Here is a 26,954-nt window from a genome sequence, read left to right as displayed (position 1 = left end):
CACTCATCAGATATTCTACCGCAAAACAGCAGTACTTCGTATTGTTGTGTTCAGGTTTAATACGTGTGCGAGCCAGTGTAAATAAAGGCACAAGGGAAATAATAACTAAATAACATCTAAGTTCCCAAGGTTGGTGGAGCATTGGCGATGTAAGCGTATTAAATACTTATATGTTTTAAACAAATATACAAATATTATAGATTATAAAACACCGTTATATTTTGATGAACAAATTACTATTTAATCGAATCAGAACGAGCACCGTGCATATAGTTTCAACGTTCTTATGTTACAAAATTAATTAATGACAAATCGTATATGTTATCTGTGTAATTGATATGTATTAAATTAGTGCGAAGGATATTTGGATAATTTAAATATGTGTTTGCAAATGGAACGTGACAATTATTTTATTAACACTGAAATTTAATGTAACAAGCCAAATATATTTAAAAAAAAAAAACCTGTTTTAACATGTAGATTTTAATTGATTATATAACTGTATTTTTGTCACACCAAAAAGCGTCTCCGCTTACTTTATTCAACTCTCTCTAATAAAAGATTAAGAAACTAATTATAATATATACAATATAATATAATACGAAGAGACCACTATAAATTAAACAATAATAACTTGATAAATAATTTTCTAATTTTTTTCAAAAACTATTGGAACATATATTTCGTGTTTTAGACATTAATAAGATAAAATCATTTATTTAAATGATGATAACTTAGAAAAAAAGATATCAATATTTGACATTCCTAACACTGAGAATCAAAAACTAAAATTAATTCATGAAAAAATCCAAAAATATAGTTTTCTTTAAATTGTTAAATATTTTAATTAATCTAAGAAAGGATTAACATCGTAATATAATATTAACCTAATAATATCATAATATAATATTAACCTACAGTAAAAAGAGGCAGACTGTTTAAGTATCTTGTTTATTTATTTAGTCTCTTGGACGTTAGATTTACTTTACATATTTATTTTATATTAATGAACTTTGATATACATAAAAAAAGGGAGTGCCATTACAACGTAATACCCATTATTGCCAGAAATATAACGATATTATTGAATTTTATAAAACTTCAAAAACATTAAACATTTATCCATATCTTCCTTTTCTCTTATTTTGAATATTTTTTAAAGTTTGAATACATGTTTTTGCTTTTATCATTTTTACTAATTTCACTTTTGGTTTACATTTGTTGTCACATCAACCTTATAAAATATAAAGAGAAAGAGACGGGAAGGCATAACGCTATTTCGTTATGCGACATTTTCTGCCATTTCATTCTACTGTAAGCCACGTAAAAAAAGTTCCAAAAAAATCTTTGATTTTTTACAGTACCCAATAATATGAACATGAGAAGCAAATTTTGTATTTTTTTAAGTGATATTTCCAAGATTAATTTGTCAACTCTTTAGTTTCCTGAGCTGCTTGGACCTCTGCAAGAAACATGCCATTCGAATTTCAGTTGTAGTTACGAGGCGGGGCAGTAAGCATATAGGCTGAACTGAAGCGGTCTATTGATACTATGATATACTAATTCGTAAAAAATATTGTAAAAGCTGTGTTCTTAGTAGGAAGAGTCTCACGGAGAAGAGTCAAGCGTTGGTGAACATACCTTACGAATATCCTATTGTAGCTGACCGGATTTGATACCTTTATTTATTTATATGAGTATTGACCATTGGCTAGGGAACTGATGAAAATTTACATTATGATTTGCTCATATTGTATATCGATAACAATTAATATTCAGTACTATTAGTAAATTGTAAATTGACAACGGAGGGGCAACAAACGGGTAAGAATAGAACAATGCATTACCAGGTTTGTAAATAATAAGCACATTATATTCATTAAAAACGTATTTATATTGCTGTCAATTGGCATGGTGGCAGTCCGTCGTGTTTCTTATTCACAATAATTATCACTATTAATATTGTCTACCATATGAGCAAATCATATAGAAAATTTGTTCGCCAGTCTAAACTAAAAACTTGCAAGCAGAACGAGGCCTGCGTGTGGGTGTTTACTGCCCACACTAGTATCAGATGACAACTCGTTGTCGACGTCCATCGCTAATAAAGAACCTATAACAAACAACAAATCCAAATATGCTAAACGGAGAACGCAAAAATCCAAAAATTTATATGTATTGCATCAGAAATATCAAATCCAAAATATGTCGGAAAATCACAAGGAGCACACGTATACGCACGAGTCGATAAGTTGATGGCGATCAAACGCCAACTGAGCTGGTAAATCCTGCGATTAGTTCGTTCAAACAGGCAATCCTCAGACTTATAGTTTTAGTACTTGTAGATAATTCGCATAAGAAGATATATATTTTTTGTTTTTAAAGATGTGTTATGTTAGCTGTATATTATTATTGTAACGTAGACTTTAAACCTTTATCGTTTTACTAAAAAATTAACTCAACTGTTTCAAGACCATTTTCTTTTTGTATCCTTAAATTGAACATTAGTAATAAAATATTATTTATAATAAATATTTCATCTATATGGTAAGTTACTTGACGCTGAATTTTTCCCAAAGTACTATAATAAACAGGGGTTTTTAAGAGTCGAGCGTCAAGTTCTTCAAGGTTATACAAATCTGGTGACCACTTATCATCACGTAGAACAAAGGTTCCTTTATTCTCTTAAAAAAACATGTTAACTATCGAGCCTTCATACTTCATCATACGGCTTTTGCTTATTCTAACATTACGAATATATAACATTAGAATATACGAAGCAGACAATTTCTTTTTATTACGAAAGATAATTACTGTATTATACTATGGTTACACTATATTTATTCTTTAAACCTTATAGCATCATGCGTTACTTAATTATTCTTTCCATTCTCCTAAACTATACGACGGAACTAGACGAGGTCTAGTGGCTAGATATAAGGACGCAGATCCTAAGGCACTGGCTTCAAGTCAGGTCAATAAAAAGGTTATTGGATTTTTCTGTCGAAAAAATTCAGCCCGTGCCTCAGAAAGCACGATAAGCTGTTGATCTTGTACCTGAAATCTCTCCAGTCGTGTCTAACTGCCATCCCATCAGATTATGAGTGAGGGAATAGAGAGTTCATCTGTTCGCGCAAACAGTTGTGCATTATAATAACACCTGCGCAGTTGGCCATTGAGATTGGCCGCTATGACTGAAATCGGTCATTAGGACAGTACATCAGTAGAGAAATGTTGATGTTATGTAATATAATCGTTAAAAATTCTTTGAGAGCGTTAATATAGTGGAACTAGGTAATTTTTTAAATTGAATTGTTCATCATTATATATAAAGTACAACTTTAGTTATTTCTTAAAATATCTACATTTCAGACGGTTAAATTGTTTTTAAGCTATTTCAATGTACAATGTACATTCTAATATTATATTTAATCTCAGGCTATATTTTATATTTATGGGATTTGAGGTTCGGGTACTTTAGATAGACATCGTAATATTGTTTGTTATTTATTGATGTTATTCACAATGTCCTGGCTTAGAAAACCCCGCAGAGCAGGCGCGTGTCGCTCTATACGTATATAAGTTATTAGGTCCTTAAATATGAAATTGGCGTTTTGTCGTACTGACCACTTTGATCTGAAATATCTCCTCTTTGGTTAAGAATTCCAAATTCAAATTTATAAATTCATTTAGCTGGTACATTTGAATTTTGAAAACAGTCATTCATTTGTTTTTTCTTCATTATTTTTTTTTGGCGTCGCTTATTACCGCACAACGGAAAACATGAAATATCGGTATATTTACGAGTACGAGTTCTACCGTGGCACCCGTGCTGCAGAATCAGCTCGAAGGATTAATGATGTGTACGGCGCTGGTGTCGCAAAAGGAAGCATGGTACGTTTTTGGTTTCAACGTTTTCGTTCTGGAAATTTCGACCATATAGTCTTTTTCCGATCTGAGTCAATCAAATTATTAGTTTTTGCGTGAATCTCGAAAAATAACACTTACTTCTCTAAAACATTAGTATCGTTTAAACAACTTATGATACATCTCAAAATAAATATCATTGCGTAGAAAACATCAACGAAAAAAAACAATGTCTTAGGTGAATATTTATAAAAAAATTGGAAAATGTAATAAACATTCCATTGTTTAAAATTAAAAAATAACTTATACCATCTCCATAGTTTAATTTTTTTATAGCTGCTGTTATACTGTTTACGAGTCACGCTTACTTAATATAACGTTGTAAGCATGAGTAAGCAATTTAATTTTAGGCGATATAATTTCAGTAAACGTGGCTTATAGTGTGTACAAGCTTAATTAAACGAATCCTCATTAGACAGGCCTAAAGTAAACGTCAACATTTACTCACACAACAATGTCCGAATTTTATAATAAAGGTTACTTACCAAAGCCTGGCGACATTGTCCGTTAATCGTTTAAATAAGAGCAGCAGGTATGTAGTATAATTAGTTATATGTTAGGCCTATATTGTTCTAATTTAATTGTGGTTTTTTTTACATCGCACTTCTATTGGAAATGTGTGTCGCATATAATGCCGTGACAAGTTTCAAGTGCAATTTATATAACATGTTACATGACGCCTAAGGACAGTATTGACTCACATACCAGTGAAAAGCATACTTAACGATAAGTCAAACTATTTTTTTAAAACTGAACCCCATAGTTTGACTATCATATATCTTTGCTTAAATTATTTAAATTTAAGAAGAACTGATACATACTGTCGTTACCGTGAATATTTTATCATAATAATATTAAAACTGTTCTATCACTATTTGAAATAAAATGTTCAATACAATTTGCAGAAAAAATTAACGTGAAAATTTATTGTATAAATCGAGACTACAATTTTCGTATTCGATGTTATACATTAAATAGTTGATTAATAATACATCACGTCATATATTCTTATTATATTAAATAAAATGAAACTACATAAACGAATCAAAGTATATAACATAATACCGACCATTGCTTCTGACGGTAACGAGGCGGTGCTTAATTTGAATCATTACGAATCGCAATTGCACCGAAATATTTTAATGCCATCGGAGGAATGATTATCCACTACATTAATTACACGAAATTACATTCAACCTACCTTTCTGTAGGTCTTACTACGTATTTGTTAACTCATTTTACATTCAAGAATTTTAATTTTATGATGTTTCATCGTTAAACTATCGTTATATTTTGATAATATTATAACTTTAATAATTTTATAATTGTTGTATATTACGAAATGAGTTATTAAGTATTAAAAATGACTTGTTAGTCAATTATTTGATTAAAGTCAAAATATTTGTTAGTCAAATTAACTTCAATATAACTTCTTTTTCTCTCTTTTTAATGTTTTTATTTTTATCTATATAATTATGTATTTATACAATAAAAGTAGCATCTGTAGTATATCAGTTGTCTGGTTTCCATAGCACAAGCTCTGCTTAATTTGGGATCAGAATGCCGTGTGTGAATAATGTCCCAGAATATTATTATTATATTATTATAAGTAATTTGTGAATAAAATACAGTTTAATAGCCATTAACAGTAACAGCCTGTTAATGTCCCACTGCTGGGCTAAGGCCTCCTCTGCCTTTTGAAGAGAAGGTTTGGAGCTTATTCCACCACGCTGCTCCAATGCGGGTTGGTAGAATACACATGTGGCAGAATTTGAATGAAATTAGACACATGCAGGTTTCCTCACGATGTTTTCCTTCACCGTTAAGCACGAGATGAATTATAAACACAAATTAAGCACATGAAAATTCAGTGGTGCTTGCCCGGGTTTGAACCCCCCAACTCGGCTTAATAGCCATTAAGGACCACATAAATTTAGTGTCAGCGATCAATAAACACTCAACTGTCAGTGTTGCTTAACACGCTATCTACGCTTATTTTATCATTTTATTTTTCTTTTCTTCTTTTTTTTTTAATACACGTATTTTTGCTAGTTGAGATAAAATACACCGTAAATGTTGCGTATGAAAGAGATGACACATATGAGAACAATCTGTTTCAAATTTTAAATGTTTTATGAGGATGGGTAGAAACTATGTAATACTGCTGTAGATATCTAGAACAACATGGCGATGAATTAATTAATTGAAAATAACATATAAGTAATATAAAAATCTATAATCAGTATAATTTCAATTTATTTGTTAACATACACAATTTACATTTAATGAAATATTTAAATAATGGAGAGTAGACTAGTGTCAGAAGAAAAATCATGTTTACTGGACGTCAAAGAGAAGATATTATTATAAAGCATCTTGAATCTTTGGACAGCATCTACGATTAATATCTACAATTAGGAATTTATCAAATCAGGAATATGTTGTAAATTATGTCTGTGGAAAAAGTAAGTCTATGGTTTCATCTTAATATCTTTGATTAGTGTTGACAGAACATCACGAGGCTACATAATTGCGAGGTCTATACTTGATTTTTCTATCATACTAATTACTTACATAGTGAATTGATGGAAAGACACATTAAAGACTTATAGTTAGTATAATCCATCCACGTGTTATATTCACTGGACCCTCATGGCTATTTTTTTATAATAATTTCTTCAATAGAAAAATTATTCTCAGGTATAATGTTATAATTCTAAAATAAGAAAAAACTTGAAAGAAGAAACTTGCAAAAATAAAAGGAATATTAATGCATGTTAATTATTCAGTGGCGGCGTGTAACAGAGGCGGTAACAATAAAGCCGATAGAGCTCCTACCGTATGGTTTTACAAGTAAATTTAGTTTACTCACTTAAATAAAGTACGATAATAATCATTTTATCTTTTGATAATAAAGTATATTACGCACTCGATAATATTTCATTTGTTATTTATAAATTTAAGTTAAATTTTATTAATAATGATCTTGTATATTTGATTACGAAAACTTCAAATTATTTTGTTTGAAGTCGATATACTCTGTATTTTATTGCATAATTATTATTCAATTTTGTCATGTTTCTGTATGTAACGTAGCATGTATTTCATGTATAATAATTAATATTGCGCGTGTCCCACCTTTGTAACAGCGGAACGCAGATGGCGCCCTCCAGTCGGGTGAAAGTGAAGCATCATCATCAGGATGTTTGCCGCACCATGGGGTTTATGTCCAGCTGTAGACTACGATGAATATAGAGTATACAAAAACAAATATACGATAATTAAAGATTAACTTCTAAGATGTTTTGTTCACATTCATGACAAAAATAGTTCTACAACAGAAACTACCCTGGTAGGTGTAAATTTACAAGCTTTTAATCTTGGAACACAAATTAATTTGATCCTTGGAGTTGCCATTACGCCACCTACCATACCACACCTTTTTTAACTTAGAAAAATAAAGTTAAAAATGTAAGCTGTAACTGCAAATCAAATTCATTATATTTTATACAAATTGACTCTAAGCAAGTATTTTTGCAGGCAATTCATTACAATTAATACGTATAATGATTTCACCCACAGCAGCAGTGGGGGTGTCGCCGCTGTCCAAGGTGCCGAGTGCGCCCCGAACATCGGAATACCCACTAAAAAACTACCGGTACCCTTGCCGTCTTATCGAGGAGCGCTACGGGATCGCTTGCGCATGCAACCGTGAAAACGTACATATTGAATATTCCAAATCCAACGATTTAACCTTTACACATTATAAATTTAAAATATAACCCGTAACTAAAAGTCAAATTTACTATATTTTATACAAATCGACTCTAAGCAAGTATTTTTGCAAGAAATGCATTAGAATGAATACGTATAATGGTGTTATAACATTAAAATGAAGCAGTCATATATTATTTTTTATTCATTTCGTTCCATAATCCTTACTGATATTATAAATGCAAAAGTTATTTTTGTTTATTCGTTTGTCTGTTACGCTTTCACGTCTTAACTACTTGTTATCGATTATTATATATTATGTAACAAATATTCTCGGTCATGAGTTAAAAAGTGCGTGTTTAGTGAAACAAATGTCTTATCCGAAAAACGCATAGAATTATATACATTTTTGTGTGTTCTTAAAAGAATGTCACTTTGATTTAGTCAATTGAAATACCTAACTGAAATTTACTGTATGAAATTATTAAGCAAATGATCTCCTGAATACTCAACTCTCTTTGTCTGATTCTCCTTTTGCTTAAAACATGAACAAGTAGTTCTTTACAATTATCTATACGCGTTACAACTGCTTATTGTTACAAAATGTCAAGTACTAATTGAAGTTTATTTGACAAGATTTCTTGATCGCACGCAAGGTTTAATTTACATAATATAATTTTATTTCTATTAAATTAAATTAAATATAAAATTCATAAAACCAAATGAAAATAACACCACTCTCAATTATATACCGCCAAGCTCGAGATTAATCGTAAACGCAAATGAAACACACGTAAACTCCTTAGTGCTTGCACGTATTTACTCGTTGCCCACGATCTATGTTCTGTACTGTTCTGTTCTGTTTACTGGTGGTAGGGCTTTGTGCAAGCTCGTCTGGGTAGGTACCACCCACTCATCAGATATTCTACCGCAAAACAGCAATACTGGATATTGTTGTGTTCCGGTTTGAAGGGTGAGTGAGCCAGTGTAATTACAGGCACAAGGGACATAAAATCTTAGTTCCCAAGGTTGGTGGCGCATTGGATATGTAAGCGATGGTTGACATTTCTTACAATGCCAATGTCTAAGAGCGTTGGTGACCACTTACCATCAGGTGGCCCATATGCTCGTCCGCCTTCCTTTTCTATAAAAAAAAAAAAAAGTACACTAGACAATCTCCAATCTTAAATAAATAAACAAAGAAACAATAATGATTTATTGTAACAAACCTATTTAAACTAGCTGTAATTAGTGATTAATGAGATTGATAAATATTTCATATTAATAGTATATTTAATCTATGTTATTTTGGCGTACCATATTTCATTGATTTTGTTATAATTTTAAAAAAGTATGACGTAATATTTTTACTGTTAAGATGTAACTGTCTTTTTAATATTTTTAAGTTGGCAACATGGTCTTATAAAAAGGCGGCAAAGAGAGTTGTAAATATGGAGGGATATAATAAATGGCTGCCGAGCTGGATATTTGTTTTTTTTATTTATAAACACTATCACCACGCACCGATCGCATCTATTATAATATTGTATTTACAGAATTGTCATCTACTCAACTGTCTTTCACCGTTCCCTTGTTAATTGATTTTCACGATATTTACTTGTAGCTTTAGTTCCAAGAGAAATATGACGATGACCTGACAATAATAAGAAATTTCAAGCCCTGCAAATATTAAGTATTATATTATATTAAGTATTAGTTTTGCACAAATTGCGTAGAAAACCTTTGTTACATTTTAATAAAAATTGTCATTTTAAAAATAAACCAGAAACTAGACGTCCGTCTAATGTTTGTTTTACTATTGTATTCGGCCTTGTTTGGTTTCACGGAGAGCCAATGTATGCGAACACGTATGTTCGAGAATAACCGTTTATTTCCCTTAGGTTCTTCTTTAAACATTTATAGATATATCTAGTAAACAACTCGTATAACCGCCGCTATTTATTTGTAACTAGAAAATATTATAAAGCTTGGTTCACAATTCAGATTTGAGCGGTATAATATATTACTGTTTGCCATTGTAACACCTTACCTTACACACTTTTTGAAAAAACCAATTTTGGTATAAATTTGAAAATATTTCTAAAGATTTCATATAAAAATTGTACGTAACATTGTATGAATGATCTACAACTATAAAGTTTTTTATAGTTAATAAAGTTATATAAACTAAAACTTCCAAAATGACATCTATACTAGTATAACTATATTATATATTTGTGTGTAAAACCAGACAGGATACAAGATAATACCTTCAGCTACCTTTTTTCTATTCTAATGATATTTGTCTTTGTAAATTGAAATTCTTCGAAATTGATACTTGACTTTGTAAGCTGTTACAAACACAAACTAATGTAAAATATTTTAAATTAGTTTAATTTGAAACCTTGACATACTAACCAAGGACCTAAGACTGTTATTCTCAACCGTATTCATTTCATTTTAACATAATTTTGCTCCATACAAACTATAATTACAAAGAGCAAAATGAAAGTGCGTTCTTTGAAGTACATTTTGGAGATATCAGTTATCACGATTGAATTGACAGATTATTAAACTCACCCGATTAAATTCGATACAAAAAAGTTGGCCGGTTTTAAAGCAAGACAACTTACATAACATTCCAGTTTGAACTGGTTCCTTGTATTTAATAATGGGAGCAGAAATTACTTAGTATGCACTTGTAAATTTACGTTATGTTAGTGAGTGTAGATGTGTATGAGATAAGTCGCAATTTAAGGCATTTTTACTTTAAGTGGGTGACTTGGCTGTAATGTATACTGACTACTGTCTTAACAATATTATGGTCATTAAAAAAAAATTAAATCGGTAAGTTCAATATTTATGGAATGTTAAATTTTTAAATGATAATGATGATTTTAAATATCTAATGATTTTGAAATTTCACATATTTAACTCACAAAAATTGGCACAAAATATAAATATGACGAAGTAAATAATTCGCATACTATGCAGTATTAAAGAAAATTAACCTACTCTTAACTTATTACGAATATAAGATTATTTAATTATTATTATATAAGTACAATAATAATAGAGAGGCGAGATGTTTTTACCTATTTCCTAGGCTTAACCTATTGTAGTAGCTTTAAATCAAAGTAAGCACTATAATTAAGTTTATTAAGCTAAATTTATGTTTGCCATTCATTTCGTGCTCGGCGGTAAGGGGTTTTAGCGTTGGACTCGTAAGACATGTAAATCCGCAAAGCCAAACCGCAATGGAGTATCTAGTTGGAAGAATCCCACGCGTGGGCTTCTCGCTACTTCAAAAAGTTATCAGCAGATGCATTTTATTTAAAACATTAAAATAACTCTTTTTTAATTACTGCACTTAAGAGCTAAAAAATATATAATCAACAGTTTTAAAATTCGTCGTCCATAAGCCATATCATGTATCCATACATTAAGCGAATGTTTACGTAAATCCCAACTGCATACACTTCGTGATTGGAGATCTTGTTACGAATATGGATTTTACTAATTAAAGTCATTGATTAATTATTATTAAGAGATAATATAGTATAATTAAACGTTCACTAAAATTATCATATAGTTAAATAGTAACTAAACATTTTGATTAATTGTTATTTACACATAATTTAATTGCAAATATGAATACCCCCTTTAGCCTCTATGATACAATAAATATAATAAACCTATTTAAAAATGGAATTTAATAGATATTAACCTCAATAGCAAGTTGTTATTGCCATTTTGCTTTAAATGATTGTGATACTTTAAAATACTCCTATTCAAATAAAATAGCAAAATTGTAGATGAAGAAATTTCATTCGCCTTTGCAATTATTAATTTTAATACTTTTTATGCCGTTATCAAACTTATATTGTTGTGTTATAGACAGGTTTTAATAATATTGGGCAGTTTTCATAAAGATGCGGGGTTAATAAATTTAAACATACAAAGAAAAATATATTTAATAAAAAAAAAATGAATTATTAATTTATTATAATATACGTAACTTATAAAACAATATTATAAGTTTTTACTCAGTCATATCACATAGCTTATAGCTAAATATTTTTTCATACATCATTGTTCAAAAACAACACGAGCAAATGCGTTGTGAAGTATTTATGTCGATCAGAATAATACAACAAAATAAATGTTACTATATAATATGTATTTATTTAGTTTCAAATCTCATAGCATTGTTAATCCCGTTAAGTTTAAAAGATTTAAAGTTTAAGAAACGGAAGAGAGAGGTCGACCGCCTTGTGATAAAACAGTAGCAATTAACCCTTAGCCTGATTTACGCGAGTCTTCTTTGTTAAATATTACTGTATTTGCTTGAGGGTCTAGATGAAGGGAAAAATAGCTAAATAAATCACAATATTTATTTTACATATTTATTTTAAAAAAAACAGGTATCAATTTTGATACTTCAGGCATTATGGCCATAAAGAAATCTTAAATGACCTATGCATGAAATAATGCGAAACATCGATTGTTTTTATTATCGCATAACGATACTTTGCATTTTTTACAGAACCAGGAGGTAAGTTTCCTACAATTACTAAATTTACATTTATTCCTAGACTCCATAAATATTTTTTCATGGCCAATACAATCGGAACGCACGTCAGTTGGGGGTAGTACTTGTGCACCTGTCCGGGGTTTTTTAGAGGGTACTGTATTGTCTTGTTGACTGTTGGTACTGGGTCTGCCCCTTTTATTTTTTGAGTGACTTTGATATCTACATAAAGTATCGGCAAGCTCAGTTCTAAAATCTGCTAACTTCATAATATTCTTCTGAAGTTTTCCTTTCCTTGTGTTTACCTTTTTGTACAGTACCCAAGCATTGATGACAGTCATGTCTAACAAGTGGTAGAAGAGCCTCGTTGTCCACTTTCTCGACTTTATGCGGATGCGATATCGACCAATGAAGCTATCCATCAAATCAACGCCGCCCATGTGTGCATTATATTCTTTTACAACCCGAGGACATGATATTTGAATATTGGCCTTTAGTTTTTTTTCGTAGCGGGTTATAGTATCCGCTGGTTCAGCGCCAACATACGTGGATAGTAATAATACCTGTTTGTTGTCTTTCCAACTTGTGGCCGACAATTCTAGGCCTTCGTGAGAGGCCACATTTTCGTGATATGTTCCTCTGGGTACGTTGGATTTCATAATCTCCCGTTTATCCGGCAACTTGCACGACTTTCCAAGCCTGTTTCTCTGTACTGTTCCAAGACAATAAATACCTTCGTTGGTCAAGTAATGTACCAGAGGAATATTCGTATAAAAATTGTCAAAATAAATTATATGATTGACATGCCTTGGTACTGGTCGTAGCAATCGAATAACTGTATTCGACACAGCTCCGAGGTCTGGTTCGCCAGGTAAACGGTCCATGTCCTTAGCTCCCGAGTAAATCTCAAAACTGTAGGCATAACCAGACAGAGAGCATAACACGTATAATTTGAATCCCCACTTATGGGGCTTGTTGGGTAAATATTGTTTCATAAAATGTTTCATTTTTGTGGAACACATCTGCTCGTCTAGTGATAGACGATGCTCAAATGGTAAAGTAATAAATTTCTTGTTCAAATAGTCTATCACTTGTCTTACTTTATGCAGTCGGTCGTGCTGGGGGTGATCAATGGGCAAATGTTTAGAGTCGTCATTCATGTGAAAAATTTCTCTAATTTTATCAAATCTGTTGCGATTCATTGTTTGTACTATGGGTTCAAACTTTGTAATGTTTGACCAGTATGACCGGACACTAGGATAATGATATACACTAGTAAAAATAAGAATTCCAATAAATTTACGTAATTCTAAGACAGTTACAGGTTCTGTAAAGTTGGGATTCTTTTGGAAGGCATATTTATTTGACTCGTCCACTAGAAATCTCAAAATGTCTTCACCGAAAAAATAAGAAAAAAACTGAAATGGAGTGTCTAAGTTCATAATTTCTTGTGAATACTCAGTATTTCCAGCAAACTGGAAAGCATTTTGGACTAAATCCATATTTTTTACTCTCCACACTAAGTTTCTAGAGTTGAAAGGTGCAGTTTGCAGGTTGTTCTGGCTGCTGGTTGTAGGAGTTGGGTTTCGTTCAACAGTCTCTAAATTATGTTGCATGTCGGTATCTACGTTTGCTGCAGGCGGATCTGCATACAAGTTTGGGTCAGTGGGAAAATTACCGACATCCTCTTCATCATCTAGCTCCATCAGACGATCTCTTTGGCTCGAATAATAGTCTATGTCATCTTCATTGTCGGTGGAATCGTCTTCCGAAATTTCACCATTTTCTAACCGCTTCAATATGTTCTCAATCTCTTCTGGCCGCATTTTGGATAAATTTCTATAATAAATAAAAACAAAAGTAATCCCCACACCAAGCTATGCAGAAAAAATATGAAACGAAAGTTCAAAAAGTTTTATAGCTAAAGAGTTAGTAGGTAGGTTTTATGTAGGGCGGAATGCCTGAAGTATCAATATTGATACCAAAAAAAAAGCACTAATTTCTTCAAGTAAAACATGTATTTGCTAAAAATAATTATATCATAGCGAAAATAATGTATTCACTTACCTCAAAAGTATTTATATTCTTCAGAAAAAGAAAATATATCAAATTTATATTCAACAAAACTTTTAGTAAAATGTGTTTACTTGTTCACTTTGCCGCGCAAGTAATATGTCACAGATAAAATAAAACAATAATGACATTTGTTTTTTTTTTAATTTCGTTGGATAGAATACTATACAACAGTAAAATACATACAGCCAACATATAAAAAAAAACTAATAGTGATGTGAATATTCGGTTTAAAATATTAGTATCAAAATTGAAACTCTAGGTTATTAAGGGTTAAATGGTTGAAAGTGCTTGACTCGGCAGGGGGCAGGTGTAACTAACATCTGCCACCATCCCACACGCGGGGCTCACCATCTATTTCTTCATGTACTCCTGACAACATGTATGCAAAATTTCATGATGATCGGTCGAGGAGTTAAGAAGCGAAAGCGTAACAAACAAACAATCTCAGTTTTACATTTGTAATATTAATAAGGATTGCATAAAGCTGATTGATCTGAGCAACTATTCCAACTATGTATTACTACGTACGGATGGTCAGTTTTTTGATAGCGACAAAACCGTAAGAAGATGAAGACGATAGGCAAATGGTTATTAATATATTTTAATACGTAAGCGTAAAATAGTTATTGCTGTTTGAGATGACTTGCTCTAACCCTCGTTAATTTTTAGTCCATTTCATTTGTAATCAAAAATTATCAAAATTTGTAGTGTGTATCATATATTCTACTGCCAAAAAGCAATATTTAGTATTTTTGTGTTCCAGTTTGAAGGGCGAATGAGCCAGTAACTAATTACTAATAACTACAGGCACATTCCCAATGTTGGTGGGGCATTGGCGACGGAAGGGATGGTTTATATTTTTTTATAATGCCAATGTATGTGAGTGGAGATGAACTATTATAATAAAAAAAATACGGACCACTTTTTTCAAGAGGTCTATCTCATTATGTAGGACGAATGTACGATGAGCCACCATTTACATACAAACCATAAACAGTACCTAATAATAAATAAACCCATGATAAATTTCGCAGGTCGTGTGCTTTATGCATATATATTATTATATGCCCTTAGCTCTTTAATAATAATAATAATGTCCTCCGGACCGATTTCGGCCACGGCGGTCAAACACAAAAGAGATTAGATAACTGCGCAGGACATAATATTATAGTGCACAAGTGTGTGCGCAAATATAGGTCCACTCTCTATTCCCTAACTCTCATAATCCGATAAGACGGCAATCCAACACGACCGGAAAGAGTTCAGGTCCAACGTCTTTTCGTGCTTTCCAAGGCACGGGAGTGTACACCCTTCCAACTTCCAGTCTAATCGTTTAGGACGAGTTTACGATGGCGGACAAGTAGGCCGTTGAAATAGTCAATCGCACTCTGCAAGACATCCGGCGAAGCGATCACACCATGGGAAGGGTTACTGTTTTATTTTGTTGGAATTTTCTTAGACTCTACCCGTTATAACCCGATAAGAGCTGATGAGGTGAGCGCATATCTAATATGCTCCATACTCTGGCCCTAACACAGAAATTGATTCTGACAAGGAACGTGAGGGCTCAATTAGGTAGAAACACAGTGCGCAAGAATTTACGGACGTTGTTTTAAAAATCGGTGGAGTTTCATTTCCCGAATCGAATGGCTTAGTAACTCTACCAGATAACCTTTGTGAGATTGTTCCTTCGGTGGAGGAATTCATTTATCTCGTTTATGGAGATGTATCTCAAGTAACACTCCGAATAATTCTTGGCTTTTTTTATTAATCACAGTATTTTGGAAAAAATTTAAAGAGGTGAGTTTAATCAGGTGGTATACTGGTCCATAAACATAGTTCTAGAAGCGATACTACCATTTATCCGGTAGAGTTTCTTAACTATCTTTCTGCCTCCACACTCCCCGCGCATAACATCGTTCTGAAAGTGAGTATTTCGATTATGCTGCTTCGGAACTTAAATCCTCCAGAGCTATGCAGTGGAACAACCCGCATTAAAGTGATGTCGCTTCCATATTATATATAATATTATAGAAGCCGAAATTCTTACGGGCTGTGGAGTTGGTGAAATAGTTTTCATTCCGCGCATACCCCTCATTCCCAACAATTTCCCATTTCTATTGCGTGCAGTTTGTATGTTTCGCTATGACCATCAACAAATCTCAAGGTCAGGCACTTTGAACCGCCGGTGATAAATACTGATTATGAAAACAGTTACAATTAGTACAAAGTCACGGGCAAAAATTAATACATTTTTAGGAACCAGAAGTAGATTTTAAAATAACAGAAATGAAAAGTTAAATGAAGAAACAAAGGAATTAAATTAGTAACGGAAAATGACTGTTTAACATTAATAGAGAAATATACCACTACGACACAGCTTAGATGGGAGAAATAGAGTTCCAATCTTCAGGAGCAAAAAGAGGCCCATCATTTCAAGATGGGTTCTTTTATAGCCCGGTGCCCCTGTGTTGCCAGTCTTCTCGACTGACTCCTTACAACATAATATTTTTAAGTGAAAATAAAATAATTTGAGTATTTTTTTACAATTTTGTAAACATTGTGCTAATTGTATTATTAGTAATATTAAATGACACTCATTACATTGACATTTTAGATGTCAATGTCAAAAACAAAGTAAACATTGGTTGTTGTGAAATGGATTAGCTTGAATTAACATAATTTTTTTCTTCTAGATATCATAAGATATGCTAAAATGAGTAATAAAGCAGCAAAAGTCGCAGAACTATTTACAAAAACCATCGCTCAAACTAAATGTTTTGATCATAACCTACGAAAGGTAATATTTTTAATATTAGCTCATTTTATAATAGTACTGTGGTTTTATCGACAATCAATTTAATCCCCGAAGGGATTCGAAAAATTTCATTGAATATTGCAATTTTTTTTTACAATTTAATTAAAAAGTCTGTGTATGATATGAGTTCAATAAATTATGTAACTAATTTATATCTAAAAAAAGTTTTAACTTTCTAAAGTATTCATAATATATAATTCACAAAGTTGAAGGTTGTTTGCTGTGACAATGGTAGATTGGTGACTCAGTTCCAAGTTGGCCCTGAACATTTGAACCAGCGCGGTACCCTACATGGTGGATTTATTGCACATCTAGTAGATGCAATTTCCACATATGCTCTAACGGCTAATGAAAATGTGGATACCAGAGGAGTCTCAATAGATCTTAGTGTGAGGTACTTTTAATATTAATAGATTTAATTTTGAAATGAAATGTTCATGATGTTAGAACATTATAATGTGTAACATGTGAGTGCATATCCTTCATTAAAAATATAAAACCTTATTTTTAATCATCGAACTAAAGCTCATCTGTTTTAATTTCTATATTATTGTTTCAAAAAATATTTCAGCTTCATGACTGCGGCCAGGGAAGGTGACAATGTACTTGTTGAAGCTGTCACCCGAAAAGTTGGCAAGAAGATAGCCTTCCTCGAAGTGGAAGTTAGAAACAAAGATAACAATCAATTATTAGCAACTGGCAGACATACCAAATTTATAGGCATTTAAACTAGTCTCAATAAATGTAGTAATTGTTGTATTTATTATAATTTTGTTAAGAATAAATGATGAATTCTTAGACCAAATATAACACAGTGATTTTATTTCATGTCATGTAATTTTTTATTTAGTTATTTATTATTATATATTAAGATTGCAATTAATTGGATTTGGTATGAATGACTGTCTACTTAAAATAAATTTACTGTTCAACAGGGAAGAAGGATATTTAAAATGAAATGCAGACATTTTTATTTTCTTTTATTTTCTAAGCATAATACACCATCCTATAGTAATGTTTAGAATTTTTGTAGTAAATGAAACCACGCAGAAACACATGAAATGAAAACATGAAAAATTAATACTAATGGTAAATAATTTCTGTCTTATGGTACTAAAAATAAATTGTCTTGCATTTGCATTTTGTTTTCATTGACCATCATCTCTTTTTAAAATCTATGTAATCAAACTTAGAATTATTTTATATAATACAGACCTTGATTCTTATTAGATTATATATTTGAGTCCTTACTCATTGTATGGACATCTTTTAGAAATTGTAAATAAAACAATTACCACTTATTTAAATAGTTATTGGGTAGATATTTTATATAAATGCAACAAATGAAAAACCCAATCATATGAATCAAAATTTTATGTAAAAATTTTTTTAATCAATTTTTTACTTACTAAATGTTTCTCTTTCTTTAGGAATGTGTAAGTTTGATAATTTTCTTAACAAAATTAGGTATTATTTCGTTTATGAATTAGTCATTCATACAATTAGTTCATTCGGTAAAAATATGTGGTTACTTTTACTACACAAACATCTAAACATTTTACAATGATGTAGTAACTTCTAATACATGTTTTATTAATTGACAGCGTGACGTTATGATCTAATATATATAGGTAACTAGTTTATAGATTTAACCACAGTACTGGATTTCATTTCGAGTTAAAGAGTTCCATGATTATAGGCAATGGTCGCACTGTTTGTAGTTAATATTTAGGACTAGTCCCGCTATCAATTAACAGTCCGATATATAATAATAACATTTAACAAGATATTAAAAGATATGTACTTAATATTCATTCAATTTCAATCAATAAAAACCGAAATGTGACTCAACACATATTGCATTATAAATAGTTTCCATTTTTTTGGTTACATAATACTTATATTGTCCATATATAAAAAATATATTATGTATATAGATATATATCCAAATGAAATAACGATAAACTTAATAAATAACAACAATTAAATATACGTAGGTAAGTACTCAACTTCACGGAGACAATCATTAAAAGTTACTACGACATTTTTTTTTAAACAGAACTATAACTAGTATCGTTATTGGACGTACTTAACAACATTAAGCTAGTCTTCAGATTCCTACGCAAAGCGCTGTGTTTTTTTGAAAACCACAGAGTTTGTTAAATTGAATAAGTTGTTAGGATCAATTATATTAGGCTGTGTAAACACTACTATGCAATTTCAAAAATACTTGTTTTTGAACTGGATTTTGCTATTTTCGACTCAAACGCACAGTACGTTTTCGTATCTTAATACTGTACTGACTGTTTTTTTTATGGGTCCGTAATCGTAATATTGGTTAGTTAATGTATGCAAATGTTTTTTACGACTATATTGCATTTACATTAAATTGTCTTTCTTTAACTTTCTCGAACCTGCTTAAAATATTGTCATAGTACTGTTACGCTCTAGTTATAACACTGATTTTTAATATATTAATTATTCCGCAAATAATAATTAATATTAGTAAACAAATTTCCGGAAACAATTCGTCATTGATTTTGCATATTTTATTACATTATCATTAGCTATTTTTATTATTCGATAATAATAATTTAAAATTTTTAAAAAGTTGGATGTATATTTGGTTGTGTTATTTCACTAAACAATTACACGCCTTTTTAATCATTCTGTCAGCGCATTGTCTACTATTGCGAAATTAGTGAATAAATGAAACTTCACATGCAACCATTTTTTTAGACAGTTAAAAACAATTTCACGAAACAAAGAACGCATGTTTTGTCAGATATTTACAATGGAGCCTTGTTTGCGATAAAATGTTCTTTGCTAAATTTTTTTTTTCATTTCATTAGAATTTGTGAAAAAGTGAAAGTAATAAACGTCAGAAAAAACTTAACCTAACAATCTTTTTTTTTTTAATTTACATTAAAAAAGTGTAAAATTTTATCATTTTTGGCGTTGTTGTGTAAATTTAAAATAACTAATATTGAAACTTATTTTGTTAAAGTCGAACCATGTTTAGCCTAATTTAATATTTCTCCCACAAATTCCACTGAAATGTAGATAGGTATTATGAATATTTAAGTTGTGGTGCGTATTTTATTAAATTTAAACCAATAACAAAATATTCAATGTTAAAATAGCTAATAAATAATATATTCGGAGCGTCTTAGACATTACATAAAAAAAATAGATAGACTTACGTCATTTTTTTTAATTGTTTTGTTTATAATTTTCTTTTTGCACTTTAAGCCTCCAAATCGATTAATTACTTATTAAATTATGATATTGATATAGTTGCAAACATATGTGATATATGACACACAAATGACAGGAGTTAAAAGTTGATTAAAAACACGTGCTATAGCCTCACCTAGTTAAATCGTTAAAACTATGTAGCGATGTACTCTTTTCATTTAACTGAAAATTAATATTTAATTGTTTTGTTTAAATAACTCATGGTATATATTTTTTTATAATAGTATATTTTTTACATAAAATAATGAGGTAGATACTAGTTGTCAATATGTACCTATCACATAATATGTAAATTAAAAAATTTGTTATTTCTATTTTACGAATATTTTTTTATGTATTATTATCATCGAGTACATCGCTACATGAAGAGAATAAGACGCTTCTGGTTATACATATAAATATTACATTGCATTATTCTTAATTATGTTTGATGTTAAACAAGCACAAATATATAAACTTGGTGTTGTATGCTTAGATCATGGGCGTACTTAGGGAGGAGTAGGGAAGATAACATACAAGATCTGAACACGTTGTATATGTGAAAATCCTTTCCCAAATATAATAGAATACTTAAATATACAAGAGCGACAGGAGTTACATAATTTTAAGGAACCAAGAAAGAAAAATACAAATGGTACCAACTCTTCTTCCTATACAATAAATATTTCATGATTCCTCCCCAAAGCTAATTGCCAAGCACGTCCATGATAGACACTTATTTACATGACTAAACATCGATTACAGTCAGATATTATGTTAAATATGAGAAAAAATGTTGCAGGGTCTCTGTTACAAGTTAAAGACAGTCTGGTTTTTGAAGTCACTTATTTGAATGTTTTTCTTTAAAATTTCGGTTTGTTTGTTATTAATGACTATGTTTTGTATTGTGGCAACGATAATAATACCATAATTATTAACTTTGCACGCTATATAGCAGATTGTGGTATGTATCTACTATATAACATCTGTAACTTAATAATATATGCATACAATCTTGCAAGTTTGAATTGTACAATATAGTCTTAAGTAATCCTCTGATGCAGTCGACTCAACAACTGACATTTACACCAAATATCATGGGTTCAACTTTCTTACGTGACTTAATTATAGTGAGTTATCGGACGCTGATTTTATTTGTAAAAATATGTTTTCGTTAAGCAATTCGAAATGACCAAATTAATTCTATCCTGTCTATCTACTTATGTTTTAACGCTCATAAGAAAAAGATAGCAATAATTCAGTGCAAAGCTAGTTCCAAATAATTAGTAGTCTTAGTCTTATTACATTATTGTACGAATTTTTCTGGAGCAGCTTTTTTAAGTATATTTTTAATCATGAAGTTACAAAAAAACCTGAGTAAGAGGTTTTTCATATGTAGTGGATTGTGAGCGTCGTTCGGATATTGATTTAATTAAGTAATGCAATAAGCGCGGATAAACTGGTTTCGTCGTTTAATAATTATTATTAGATAGATGGAATGGATGAATAATTTAAATATTTCGTATTAAAGTATCCTAAGTGCTGTTCTGTAAGAGCTGAAAATATTGTAACCATGCTGTAATACGCTATTTCAATGCTTGTATCATATAAGCGCTATAATTATTATAGTAAATGTTGCATAATCACTTTCTGACATTTCACGATCATGTTCTGCGGTGTGTATCGAATGTGTTCTTATAGAATAACTTTACAGATCTAAATATATCAATAGTCTATAATTTCAAAGACTCTGCATCATTTCTTGTAAAGATAATTGAGATTACACTACGAGATTATAACCGTATAATGGTTAAATACGGAATTTCAAACCGACCGCATGAAGTACAGTAATAAAGCCCGAAAATGCGTGGCAAATTCCCACTCTTCCTTTAATGTAAAGGAATAAATCTTAATCCATTCTGCTTCAACGCGGGTTTGTAGCAGGGTCTCACTCGATGATCATAGGCCTCTTTATAATGTTTAATTCACCACTGAGGACTAGGTATACACATATTGATTTGTATATTCGATTAAAAGATCCATGTACTATTATCGCTGGGCTATGTTGGCTATGACACTAGTGTCGGTTAGCATTAAGAAATATTTTAATGAATTATGATTTAAATATGCGTAACTAAAAATGAATCTGGCATTAATGTAAATCATTTAAAATACCTCATTTTTTTTTTTGGAAAGATAATCTGATATGATCGATCAGATTGTAAATGATTTACATGAATACCGAATTAATTTTAATTAAAATGCTTTTTGAAGTTTTCATGCGATCTGTTTAAAATAAACCTAATAATACTTACTACCTTATACAATTAACACATCTACAGCAAATCCCATTAAATGCGTTTAAATAAAACGCGTTTCGTTTAAACAGTTCGACAACAGAATAGACGTCCGTAAAATTACCCTCTGCTTGTTAATCTGAGAGTTTTGTCAGAAATTCCCTTAGCCAGGTCGTATAAGTTATCAACATCTGCTATGTTGCAGACTTGCCCCCATTTAATGTATGGAGACCTACTTACTAATCTAAAACGTCGACATCAAATCCTTTCAAAGCGTATCAATAAAATTAGCAATTGGTATAAATCTTTCAAGATAGTAGTTAAGGGTAGCGCAGTCTCATCCACCTTATTTCTAAAAACATTAGATAAACAGCAACAACAGCTTAAGTGCAATTCATAATCGCATAAATTTAGCGTTCATTTATTATCCGAACTCGAAATATACTCAGTCCTTATTATACATTCTTAATTCGTGTCTCTGACCCCGCAAAATACAATTTAGGACGGATCTTGACCTTTCACCCTATGAACACATACCACGATACCCTTAAGAAACTGTTATTTAGTAAATGCAAATAACATTAATACTGCGAAACTTAGCTCCTCAAGTGAAAAATTACATAGCAAACTTAAAATAATAATGGCACACTAGGTTGTTTAATTTTATATATCAGACGAATTATTGCAAATAAATATTACCGTAACTGAATCACAAAACATATGTTGTCAAATAATTAGTTATCCTTAAAGTACTGATTAATTATTACGACTAGATTATATTGCATAGACACCTAACATTGAAAAGTGATAACACGTATTTTATGTGACTATAATTTAAATGAAGATATTTTAGTGCTAAAGGTTTTTTTTACGGCATGTATTCGGATTATAAAGGACCTACAGTCAATTGTAAAAATAGGACAACAAAATTGTTTGTAATAAAATCACTTTATAGTATATATATATTATACACACACACACACACATATATATATATATATATATATATGTATATATATATATATATACATATATATGTGTATAGCATAAATTATTATTTTAATAAAATTTAAATAAATTCTTAATTAGTTGGACCACACAGAGAAGACTTACGAATACGACGAAGAATACTACTTACACAAATATAGGGATTTTGATATTTTTTTTATGTACGAATACATGTTTTTTTTTTAAATATTAGTGTACACATATTTTTTTGTATTTTTTTGTTATTTTACTTACATCAACATTTTTTTTTACTTTTTGTTTTATTTTATCTTTTTTTGTATTTTTTATTTTTTTTAAACATCAAATACATCAATAAGAATATGAAGGAGCTAAATATTAATAATTGTTGCCTTGTTACCGGGAGAAGTGATTAAATAGATTCGTAGCCTGAGTCGTTTAAATTATTCAGTTTCCTTTTTATTCTATATCATTATTCGGACAAGTTTCTTCCAACTGCCGAATTCGTCTTTTTAATTCATCAATTGTTTGCTTCATATCATTCTGAGAATCTTCCAATGTATTAATACGATGATCGTTTTCAGTAAGTTGGCTGTAATAGTCAACATCGGGTACAATTTCTCTTCGAACTCTATTCGTGTCTGTACCAACATTATCGTCACCGCAAGATTCACAGTCGGTCCAGAACCGAAGATCGATCGATGGCAGATCTTCACAAGAAATTAAACCATCTTGAACTTCTGGTAGTAAGAATACATTCTCACCTATTGTGTCAATGTTATCACCGTTGTCACACAATATTCTTGCCAAATTTGCCTTTTTGATTTGTCTTAGTTGCTCGTGTTTGAATGTAGAGGGGTTTTCGTACCAGAAACGATCTCCATCTCGTAAGCGCTTAAACTGTTCAATTAAGAGACAACGGAATAGAGGACCAACTTTGCCACCTTCAACTTGGTCTTCTAAGATGCCTCCTACCCAAACATCAATGTTATCGACTGATCCATAAAGTTCTTTGAGTTTATCTCGCACAGTTTTGTCGGAAATTTCACCTGCTAAGTCATCAAAGTCATTAACTTCTGTCATGTTGCAAACTTGGCGCCATTTAGTGTATGAAGGAATGGCATGATCTCTTCCTCTTTGTATATTAATAGCAGCTAAGTCAAGAGCAACGGCGTGGGCAGTATGGAATAGTTTTTCTGTCAACTCCGTATTAAGATTTTGCGTCGAAGTTTTAAGTTTTGCAGGTGTAGTAAACATGCCCCTCAGTAAAGGATCTACTCCACCTTCGTCAACTAATCTCCAAGGTGAGAAAAATGCATTGCGTAATAGTAAATGCCCTTGAGGTATGGGTTCAAAGTTTTCATCGTAGCGATGCAGAATTGGATTTATAATTGAGTGACCGAATCGCAAAGCCGCTGTTGCAAAGACGTTGGAGATAGATGGATTAAGATTTGGATTATATTCATGGTATTCACCAAGTTGTCCATATCCTTCGGGACCCAGTATAAGAGGCAACCAGTGTACATACGTTATTACTTGCATTTGAGCTCCAACAATTTTTCTTGCTTCTTGATACACTTTGTCTCCGTCCCAGAAAGGGTTAAAGCCCTTCAATGCAGTAGCAATTCGATTGTGTTCTCTCATCCAGATAGTATGCATTGCAGCCAAACCAATTTGCTCATTGGCTCTGATGTCACCAGCCACAAAACAATTTCGGTTACTCTCCTCTAAATTACGTCTACAATCCATGCCATTCAAACCCGTAGTAGGCAATAATGGCTTTTTCCCAGGGAATTTGGCTCCAACACGAAGAGTACCATTTTCGTTCGTTAGGTCACGAAGGTCTTCCGCAACGGATTTTTCGAATCCATAAACTTGAGAAGCGTCTATGTAGGATGTTAATTGATTGATTTGTTCCCTAGGTTGCAGTTTGCCAAAAAGTACTGAGGTCATGCCCGAGCCGCAAACTGAGCTTGTCCTAACAAAATCAATGCATCGACGGTTGGTTATTCGGGGATCACTTTCAGGTACATCTATCGGAAAACACGGAGCTGCATAATCACAAGTTTTTTTACAATCAACGCCATCCCACGTTTGTGAACTTACAGAAGGCAGAGCATGATCTAAATCGTGATCAAGCCACTGTCCCCACTGCATAGTCATGTGGGTAATTGCAATATCTTCTGATATCTCTGTTGTACTTATTATTGTAGTAGATACCAGCCGCGCACTTGGTAAAGTATATCCATTGTATTTTATTTCCTTGTTCCAGCCAGTTGGCTGGCTGAATCCATTTTCATAGATGGGAAAAAGAATTCTTCGAAAACCACTAAGAGAACTGCCCCAAGAAGGAAAAGCAAAGTTATTACAGCTTCCATCGAAACTACGATACTTCAGGTGAAAGCACATATCCGAACAATCTTTAGCTTCTCTATGTGCGACACAACCAGATAAACGAGCGATGACTTCTAAATGTTGAGCGGATAAAACATTTTCATAATTAAATGGTTGCACGGAAGTAACTGTTGAACCAGACTGTATAAATTCCCTAACTTTATCCAAAGTTCTCTCATAGATTTCTGCTGCTCGCGCTACTTCTCTCGCCGGTGCATTGGGAAATCTTGTTATTCTATATAGATCATGTAAGTTGGAATTTGAACTTTGATTGCTGAATAGTTGTTTCATGGTTTTTGCGATAGCCTGATCAACGTCTCGCGTGGCTTCAGTTAGAGCAATATTTACATATTCATCACCAGGTAGTATATGATCCTTCACACTCAAAAATATTGACGCAGTATCACGGCCGTACTCATTATAAACTGAACATTCATAACTACCCGCATCACTAAGGCTGACATTATTAATAATCAAACTTCCAATAAGTGAGATTGTAATTCGATCAGTTGAAAAAATTCGATTTCCATTTTTTCTCCATTCTACCGTTGCTGGCGGCTCACTTTCATACTCACACGGCATTTGTACTGAGGTTTCTTTAAATGCATCGGTATCTTCAGGTCTTAATAGAATTTTGGGTGCAATAATTTGAAAATTTTGCACTTTAAGTACAGCAGATATTTCCGTAAGACCTTCAGAATTTTCAGCTCTACAGTGATATAAGCCATCGTCGTCGTCAGTTGTCTCAATAATCGTTAAGTTTTGGTTATCATTTCGTAGTACAATATTTTCATTCGGTGGCAATACCATAGTATTCCTGTACCACGTAATTACGGGCTTAGGTACTCCTCTAGCCGTGCACATAAACTGCGCCGTATCACCAATGGTTACAGTTTGATCTTTCGGAACTGTGATAAATGCTGGGGCAACTAAAACAAACGATAAAAATGGTTTGAGTATTTTTTTAAGAAATCGTGTATAAGTCTTTTACTTT

The 26,954-nt window shown here is 31.6% G+C and overlaps 3 protein-coding genes across 3 annotated transcripts in view; 1 reads left to right on the top strand and 2 right to left on the bottom strand.

Annotated features, from left to right (window-relative positions):
• Positions 1–11,940: 11,940 nt before the first annotated feature.
• LOC126780676 (piggyBac transposable element-derived protein 2-like) lies at positions 11,941–13,998 on the bottom strand. The gene is made up of 2 exons (XM_050505305.1): positions 12,225–13,998; positions 11,941–11,996 (listed from the first exon to the last, which is right to left on the bottom strand). Exons 1-2 carry the CDS (start codon positions 13,996–13,998, stop codon positions 11,941–11,943), a joined length of 1,830 nt encoding a protein of 609 aa, XP_050361262.1.
• A 2,860-nt stretch (positions 13,999–16,858) lies between these two features.
• Positions 16,859–18,204, top strand: LOC126780537 (acyl-coenzyme A thioesterase 13). Its single transcript, XM_050505120.1, has 3 exons — positions 16,859–17,048; positions 17,273–17,460; positions 17,638–18,204. The coding sequence occupies exons 1-3, from the start codon at positions 16,965–16,967 to the stop codon at positions 17,792–17,794; spliced, it is 429 nt and encodes a 142-aa protein (XP_050361077.1). The 5' UTR covers positions 16,859–16,964; the 3' UTR covers positions 17,795–18,204.
• Positions 18,205–23,724: 5,520 nt separating this feature from the next.
• The window catches only part of LOC126780467 (peroxidasin), a 63,581-nt gene continuing 60,351 nt past the window's right edge, over positions 23,725–26,954 (bottom strand). Inside the window, exon 7 of the mRNA XM_050504968.1 lies at positions 23,725–26,889. Within this exon, the coding sequence (XP_050360925.1) occupies positions 24,026–26,889 (2,864 nt within the window). The 3' untranslated portion in view covers positions 23,725–24,025. The remainder of the gene's footprint in view (positions 26,890–26,954) is intronic.

This window comes from Nymphalis io, chromosome Z (genome assembly GCF_905147045.1).
Source record: "Nymphalis io chromosome Z, ilAglIoxx1.1, whole genome shotgun sequence".
NCBI lineage: Eukaryota > Metazoa > Arthropoda > Insecta > Lepidoptera > Nymphalidae > Nymphalis > Nymphalis io.
This window is presented reverse-complemented; position numbering and strand designations above follow the sequence as displayed.